The 9,404-nt window shown below is 39.8% G+C and overlaps 1 protein-coding gene across 1 annotated transcript; it reads right to left on the bottom strand.

Annotated features, from left to right (window-relative positions):
- Positions 1–3,934: 3,934 nt before the first annotated feature.
- LOC145793347 (uncharacterized) lies at positions 3,935–8,514 on the bottom strand. The gene is made up of 3 exons (XM_082876156.1): positions 6,686–8,514; positions 5,619–6,602; positions 3,935–5,519 (listed from the first exon to the last, which is right to left on the bottom strand). The coding sequence occupies exons 1-3, from the start codon at positions 8,512–8,514 to the stop codon at positions 3,935–3,937; spliced, it is 4,398 nt and encodes a 1,465-aa protein (XP_082732282.1).
- Positions 8,515–9,404: the final 890 nt, after the last annotated feature.

The following is a 9,404-nucleotide window of genomic DNA, read 5'->3' as shown; positions in this document are numbered from 1 at the left end:
TATTTTTCCTAAACGCTAAGCAAGGGTAGTTTGAGTTAAACTTCCCACTTAAGCTAATGAATCATTTAGTGGCCTAAGCTAATTACTTCATAGGACAGAGAAGGTTATCGTGAAACATTCTTCATGAGAGCTAGAAAAGAAAGTTCGAGAAAAGAAAGAGAAATAGGACGAAAATCAAAGGGAATTCAAATTCATCATTTTTGACTTGAGAATTGAACACCTTGGTGATTCAGAACACCTTAAACAATGTGCTTAAGTTAAACTAATATCATTAAGCTCCAGTTAATCAGAAAAGTCTCGTTCTTAGAGGAAAAGCAAGGTTATTTTGAGTTAAACTTGGCCACCTAAGCTAATGAAGCAATTAGTGGCCTAAGCTAATTAGTTCCTAGAACAAAATAGGGAAGGATGTAGAAGTATGGAGAAAGTTAGAGAGAAACATTCTTCTTGAGAGCAAGAAGAGAAATTTGGGGAAAGGAAAGAGATATAGGAAAGAAATCAAAGGGAATTGAAGTTCATCCTTTTGGAATTTAGAATTGCACACTTGGGTGTTTAAGAAAACCTTAAATAAGGTGCTTAGGTTAAACCAATATCTAATGATTACTCATAAAATTCTCGTTTCCAGTGGCTATGCAAGGCTAGCTTGAGTTAAACTCTGCCACTTCAGCTCATGAAACAATTAGTGGCCTAGGCTAATTAGTTCCTAGAACAAAATAGAGAATGATGAAGAAGGGCGAAAAAAGTTAGAGAGAAACATTCTTCTTGAGAGCAACAAGAGAAAGTTAGAGAAACAAAAGAGAAATACGAAGAAAATAAAAGGGAAATCAAATTCATTCGTTTGGACTTGAGAGTTGAACACTTGGTGGTTTCGAAAACCTTAAATAAGGTGTTTAAGCTAAACTAAGATCGTTAAGCTTATATTACATTGAAAATTCTCCTTCTTAGAGTGTAAAGAGGGTTAGTTTATTCACCCAGAAAAAAAAAAGAAGAAAAAGATGGTTTGTTCGAGCTAAACTTGGCCACTTAAGCTAATGAAACCATTAGTGGCCTATGCTAATTAGTTCCTAGAATAAAATAGAGAAGGATGTAGAAGGACGAAGAAAGTAAGAGAGCAACTTTCTTCTTCAGAGCTAAAAAAGACAGTTATAGAAATAAAAGACAGTTATAGGAAGAAAATCGAAGGGAATTCAAATTCATGCTCGTGAGAATTCAATACTTTTTTGGGTGAATAAGAATTCAACATTTAGGTGATTAAGAAACCTTGAATCTGGTTCATAAGTGAAACCAAAATCGTTAAGCTACAATTACACAAAAAATTCTCTTTCCTAGGCGCTGTTCAAGGTTAGTTTGAGTTAAACCTCCCACTTAAGCTGATGAATCAGTTGGTGACCTAAGTTAATTAGTTCCTTGTACAAAATAGAGATGGACGGAGAATGACGGAGAAGGTTGGAGAGAAACATTCTTCATGAGAGCTAGAAGAGAAAGTTAGATAAAAGAAAGAGAAATTGGAAGAAAATCAAAAGGGATTCAAATTCGTCCGTTTGCACTTGAGAATTGAACACCTAGGTGACTTAGAAAACCTTAAATAAGGTGCCTAAGTTAAAACTAATATCTTTAAGCCCCAAATTCTCGTTCTTAGAGGCCAAAGAAGGCTAGTTTGAGTTAAACAGGGCCGCTTAAGCTTACTACAGAAACAATTAGTTGTCTAAGTTTATTAGTGCCTAAAACAAAATGGAGGATGGAGAAGGATGGGAAAAGTTAGATAGAAGCTTTCTTTTTTTTTGGGTGAATAAGTCATAAATTAAAAACACAGAAAATTACACATATACAAGGGGCTTGCCCCAGGCCCTAACCAAAGAAACTAAGAAAACAAAGGAACAAAACCAACCTAGATCAACAAGCTAAGAAACTGAAAGCGATCCAAAATACCAAAAAAACAAACAAGCCTAATGAACAGTCCACGCACAACGACACAGACCCGAACATACAAAAATGTTCATGTGTCCCATAATAAACATATGGGAAAGATGAACACAATCAGACAGGTTCGGGACCATACAGACCAGCTTAAACATGCACATCCCGCAGTTAAAGCATAAGACCAAAAAATACAACATGCAATCATCAGGCTTTGACAACCAAATAATAAAATAAATAAAAAACAATAGGTTCATCACGTCCTGGGCATTTCCAGCAGCCATAGTTAACAAAAAACTGAAGTCCATCCCTTGGCTGTCCCAACATGTCGAAAGAAGACCAAGCACAGCTCACAAGCGTACCATAATCCACAGTACGAAACCCAAAAAACAACAAAACAGAAATGCCGTGCACATCCCGCACGGATAGGCCAAAAAGAATTAAACACAGCAAACCATCTATAATGTCCAACCGTAAGAAGTTAAAATAAACGAAAAGAAAGACAATCTTCCCACCAGAGGCGCTACAAGCAGCCATAACCACACACCAGGAAACTCTTAAAACCGAGGCATTTGTACCAGCAAACCAGCAATGCCCATGGAGATGCAGCTGACCTCCCATGCCACCCATGCCTTGCTTACACTCTGTAGTAAACCCTGCATTGTGTAACTTGAAGACATTACAACCAAATGAAGGAAGAAAACCATGCTTCAGGAACATAATAATAGAGCTCACAATATAGGACCTCACAACACTCAACCCACAGTATAAGAACTCATTCCACTCAATAACAGCATCCTTAGCCTGCATATAAAAATTTACTATATATATAAACATTAGTACAAAACAATTTGAGGACTGAATTCACTCAACCCACAATAAGCTACAGAAAGTGTTTGTTTCTCACAGCACTCAACTCTCAAGAGAAATCCATAAGCACAGCAACTGCAAATATGAGCAAACAATTAGTAAACAAATTTTGCTCTCCTTCACTCAACCCTCATGTAGAGAAACTCACATCACTCAGCAGCCCTTCCATTCCTGACAGAGGAAAGGGGCTTCAAAACATTTTCAGGCAAATTCCAATGGGTTAGAAACCATTGATCCCCTGGAGATCTGGGAAAGGTATTAACAGAAAGTAATCTCCCCCTAACCATGTGAATAATAGATTTGATAACAACCTGTACAGGTTTAGAGACATTACTGAATTTCCTGTTATTCCTCTCAAGCCAAAGATTGTAAACAGTGCACATCAAAGCCAACTTAAGGACATGAGCTCTGAGAGATTTACCCTTAGTTTCTCCTGTAGCATGAGTAATGATCCCAGGCCAATGAAGATCTGGCCAGTTAACATTACATTTACCTTGAATAGCTTGCCAAACATTAGAAGAGAATATGCAATCAAAAAAGAGATGAGAGTGACTTTCATTGGGATCCTGGCAAAAGGAGCAGGTTGTGATCACACCAAAAGCAGACACTCTATCACCAGTATTAAGCCTCTCCTGAATAGCAAGCCAGACAATAAAGCTAACCTTAGGTATTTTATGGGAACCCCAGACAAAATCATGCCAAGCTACCTTGGCAACCTTGGCAAACTTACTTCTCCAGTGGTGCCAAGTAGACTTGATGGTGAATTCCCCATCAGAAATGAGGGTCCAACTAATAAGGTCATTTTTAGAGGAATCAGGTCTACAACTCTCAAGAGTAGACGAGATCCACTCTTGAATTTCCCATGAATTAGGGAAAGGCCAATGCCAAGAGTTACCACGAACAATTTGACTAACTTTGGTCTCACTATTAAAGCCAGAATCATACTGAATTCTATCCCCATATCTATCCCAGAGGGGCCCAAGAGGATGCCAATTATCATACCAAAGGAATGTGGAGTCACCCTTACCTATCTTGTGGAGAATAAGAGGGGAGACAATATTCCTAAGAGACAAAAGTTTCCTCCAAACCCAAGAAGGGTCACTAGGAGTTTTGACATGCCAGAAACTTCTACCCTTGAGTAAGTACGATTTTATCCATTGGCACCACATAGATTGTTCCCCCCGGAAAATAGAAACCAAATGTGTTTGGCAATAGCAGCCCTATTCCAAATCTCAATGGATTTAAAACCCAAACCGCCCTCATTTTTAGGAGCACACACCTTGTCCCACGCAACTTTAGCACTATGCTTTTTGAGCTCAGTACCAGACCAAAGAAACGCCCGAAGGATACTCTCAATCTCCTTAACCACCTTCTTAGGAAGGATGAAAAGAGAAGACCAATACACTTGCATAGAAAAGGGAATGGTCTGAATGAGCTGGCCTCTTCCAGCATATGAAAGAATTCTGTTACTCCAGCTCTTAACCCTTTTAGTGATTCTATCAGTGAGTTGGTTACAGTCAACCGCTCTTAACTTAGTAGTAATGAGAGGAACCCCAAGATATTTAACAGGGTGGGTCCCTTCACTAAACTTAGCAACTCTAAGGATCGACTCTCTCAACTCATAGTTGCAACCAGAGAAGTAGATGTTGCTCTTATTAGAGCTAGGAGTGAGGCCAGAAAGGCTACTAAACTCATCAAGGCCAGCCATGATTAGTTCAATCGTGGGGACATCCCCTCTACAAAAGATCATAAGATCATCAGCAAAACAGAGGTTAACAATTTTAGTTTTGTCACATCGCCAATGAAACTTGAAAGTCGGGAGATGAGACTTTTCAGCAAAAATCCTAGCAAGAATTTCCATGGCTAGGACAAAAAGGTAGGGGGACATGGGATCACCTTGTCTAAGACCCCTGGCACCTCTGAAATAGCCATGCAGGCTACCATTGATACTGATAGAGAAAGAAGGGCTAGTAATGCACGCTTGTATCCAAGACACCATAGTAGGAGGAAAGCCCATAGCACGAAGAATATCGATGATAAACTCCCATCTAACGCTATCATAAGCTTTCATAATGTCCACTTTCACGGCACACTTAGGGGTAGGGGAACCTCTATGGTACCCTCTCAGAAGCTCTTGGGAAAGGAAAATATTATCAGATATTTTCCTACCAGAAACAAATGCGGACTGAACAGGATCAATCAGATCAGGGAGAACTGTTTTAATCCTATTAGCAATAATTTTCGCAATGCACTTGTAAATGGTATTACAGCAGGATATAGGCCTATAGTCCCCAACTTTTACAGGGTTAGGAACTTTAGGAATAAGAGCAATAATGGTACTATTGACTTCAGAGAGTAACCTACCAGATTCAAAGAAGGTTCTAATGGCTTGGGTGACCTCTCTACCAACAACATCCCAGGAGCTCTTAAAGAAGCCAGCAGAAAACCCATCAGGGCCAGGGGCCTTATTGGGTTTTAATGACCAGAAGACTTCTTTAATCTCCTTATCAGACACAGGACTAGCAAGCAGCAAAGATTGGTCTTGAGACAGCTTAGTTTTCACCAGAGAATTAATCCTAGCAAAACCATTGTAGTGATCATCAATAGGCTTGCCAAATAAGCCAGTAAAGAAGCTAATGAAAGCATCTTGAATATCCTCCGGCTTAGTAGTTCTAAGCCCATCATGTCTCTCAATACAGAGAATTTTACCCCGATTAATGTTGGCTTTAATAGACCTAAAGAAGAACTTGCTATTACTATCCCCCAAACCAAGCCACTAGATCCTAGACTTTTGGCGAGCCAAGCTTTCTTCAGCAGCACTAAGATCCACATACTGTTTATAGAGACTCTTTTCAAGTGTTTGTAGAACAGGATTGCCAGGGTCCTTATCCAACTTCCACTGAACAGAATTTAACTCCGAACTCGTAGCCAGGACTCTAGTGGAGATATCACTAAAATCCTTTTTGTTCAAAGCTTTAAGACCAGGCTTCAAGTCGCGGAGTTTTTGACAAATACGAAACATAGGAACCCCGGGGATATACTGGTTCCACACCTCAGACACAGTAGGAATAAAGTTTTCATGGTGAGCCCAAAAATCAAAAAACTTAAATGGTTTCTTAAAAGAGGCCCCATCAGTAGATACAGTAACCACTGCCGGGGAGTGATCAGAGACAGATGAGGGATGAAAATAAGCAGAGGAAGCTGAGAAAGAATCAAGCCACGATTCATTCACCAGAACTCTATCAATTTTAGTTGCAATATAGGCCCCACTGTCTCTTTTATTAGCCCAAGTGAATTGGCAACCACTATAAGATAAATCCACCAATTCAGACTGAAGAATATGAGAATTTAAAGCTTCTTTTTCACTAGACCACACAGATGAGCCACCAAACTTCTCAGACCCATACCGAATAGCATTAAAATCACCTAACATAACCAGAGGGGCTTTGGACAGCAGACAAGAGGTCCTGACCATGTATTCAAAAAACTCCTTCCTAACAATATGCCTATTATCAGTATAAACAAAGCAGGCTTTAAAAACAGCATCTTTCGCAAAATCAGTGATTTCACACAGCAAAAATTGATCAGCTGACTCAATTAACTTAACTGAACAAAAAGTAGCATCCCAGCATACACAAATTCTCCCAGTTTGAGTAGGAAGTGAGTTAGTCAAAAAGGACCAATTATTTAAACAAGATGATAAAATACGATTTTCATTTGTAGCTTTTATTTTGGTCTCCAAAATGCCCAAGACCTTAATATCTTCACGGTTCAAAATTTTTTTAACTTCTTTATGCCTAGAAGGGTCATTAAACCCTCTAACATTCCATGATGCAATTTTAAAAGTCATTGGAGACAACAAAAATTTACTAACCCACTATCAAACTAAACTGGGACTTACCTTTGTTTCTTCCTCTGGCTCTTTTTGCCCTTGCCAGAGGAGCTACTTTTTGCAGATTGAGTTTGTTTTGCCTGCTCTTCTATTGGAACAACTTTTTTTGGTGTAGTACCCTTCAAATTTTCCACTTTCTTGATGAGCTCTGTATCATGTGGTAGGACCAACTTAGTAAGCGCCATCAACTCCTTCTGAAGCTCATCCAGCCCCTCGAGGTTGGGAACAGAATGCTCCCCAGTACTAACCCCCTGATCAATTTCCTTAAGCCCATCACTTAATTCCTCCACTGCCACTGCATTAGGTGGAAGGCTCTGACCAGTTTCGTGAGTTTCTTGAGTAGCCCCTTCTTGCACTTCTAGTTGCTCAGTGTCCAAGATAGGGTCCTCCACCTTCCTTTTACCCTTGGCTTTCACTATACTCCATCCTGGATCAGGATGATCTTCAGTCTCCTTTTGAAGGGAAATCAAATGGGCTACTTGGGTCTTCACACACTTAGTAGTATCATGACCAAAAGCAATGCAGTGGTCACATTTGGAAGGAAGCCCTTGATATTCCACATGGATAACCACCTCTTCACCCCCACAGTTTGCTCTGAACATAGACGGCATTGTGGAATTAGCATCAGCTTCTACACAAACTCTAGCAAATGAAACCCGGCTCCCCTTCTCTGTAAGATTATCCATAAACAACGGAACTCCCACTGCACTCACAATACGACTAAGCCCATCACTGTCCCAGTATTCAAAGGGGACATTAAAAAATTTAGCCCACACAGGGACTTTAGTTGCTTTTTCCTTAGTCAATTTCATCATCCTGGTCCACTTCTTGAGAAATAGATTGAAGCCCCCTATGTACCATGGTCCCCCTTCAAGGACAGAGCTACAACAATCTGGATTATCGAAGATAAAGAAACTAAATCCCTCAGTATTAACCAGAACTTCTTTCAACCCCTTACTTTTCCACAAATCGAAAGCACTATTGCGTAAATAGTTGAAAGAAACTCCCTTATCCAGGAAGTAACCCACCAAACAAGAGTCCCATTTTTCTAAAGGATTAGGTCTAGGGGGCAAATCCACACTAACAGCACCCTCATTACGAATTGGTGGAACATACCTCAGCGGAACATTTGACCGAAGTGATGGCGCCGCTATCTCTGCCCAGGATTTAGTGTTTGGTTGCCCGTGACCTCCCCCGCGTCCTCTCCCTCCTCTACCTTCTCTGACTGCAAAACTACCTCCCCGAGTAGGATCAACCTCATCACGAACCTGTACGGGCTCATCAGAGGGGTTCCGATCATGTACCACTTCAATCTGATGAACACCGATGGACGGAGATCGGTTGGCTTCCGTCGTGGCAAGAGACGGATCTGACTGTAACGTCTCCGTTTCCCCCTGAACTCGAGAATCACTACGATTTTTTGCCACCACAATGCTATCCGAAAGATTTTGAAACACAGAATGGACGCTATCCATACGATCTGACCAACGGGGTGGATCTATACCTTGGATGGTTGGTGTAGACTCCCCTTTCAAACGCCTCAAACGATCTGCAAGCCTTTGAAAATCCTCCTTCGAAACGAGATCTAGCCCTCGATTCGGATGATGTAGGGTTTCAACCCTTGGTTTAGGAACAACAGTGAGATCCACTTCGGATTCGCGATCTAGATGAGAAGTCGCCGTTGGATCCATCTCACACTCACTCAATATTTGAAACTGATTTTTCGTAAACCCTAAAACGTCAGTCGGATTTTTTAACACATCACCCCCCAAAAGCGGAAGATTCATATCCACCAGAGATGGGCCCCCAGAACTAGCCATTGCATTTACTTCTACCATCGCATTCAATGAGGAATTGAAACCCTAGAAACACAGAGTTTCTAGAGAGAGGTAGGAGCTTCTCACTCTAACCCATTCGTTTGCGTAAGTTTAGATAGAAACTTTCTTCTTGAGAGCTAGAAGAGAAAGTTACAAAAAAAAAATATAAAATAAATAAATAAATAAATAAATAAATAAAGAGTAGAAAATCAAATGGAATTCAAATTCATCCTTATGGACTTGAGAGTTCAACACTTAGGTGAGTGAGAAACCTTGAATGAGGTGCTTAAGTTAAACTAATATCGTTAAGCTACAATTACTCAGGAAATTCTCTTTCCTAGAAGCTATTCAAGGTTAGTTTGAGTTAAACTTCCCAATTAAGCTAATGAATTAGTTGGTGACCTAATCTAGTTAGTTCCTAGAACAAAATAGACAAGTACGGACATGGACGAAGAAGGTTAGATAGAAACATTCTTCATGAGAGCTAGAGGAGAAAGTTAGAGAAAAGAAAGAGAAGTAGGAAGAAAATCAAAGGGAATTCAAATTCATCATTTTGGGCCTGAGAATTGAACACTTTGGTGATTTAGAAAACCTTAAATGATGTGGTTATATTAAATAGAGAAAGATGTAGAAGGACAGAGAAAGCTAGAGAGAAACTCTCTTCTTGAGATCTTGAAGAGAAAGTTAGAGAAAAGAAGGAGAAGTAGGAAGGAAATCAAAGGGCATTCAAATTCATCCTTTTGTGCCTGAGATTTGAACACTTAAGTAATTTAGAAAACCTTAAATGAGGTGCTTATGTTGTTTAACTAATACCTACCGTTAAGCTACAATTACTGAGAAAGTTATTTTTCCTAAACGCTAAGCAAGGGTAGTTTGAGTTAAACTTCCCACTTAAGCTAATGAATCATTTA

Source organism: Camellia sinensis, chromosome 6, assembly GCF_055761805.1.
Source record: "Camellia sinensis isolate YWXY chromosome 6, ASM5576180v1, whole genome shotgun sequence".
NCBI lineage: Eukaryota > Viridiplantae > Streptophyta > Magnoliopsida > Ericales > Theaceae > Camellia > Camellia sinensis.
Note: the sequence above shows the minus strand (reverse complement) of the source record. Positions and strands in the feature narration are given on the sequence as shown.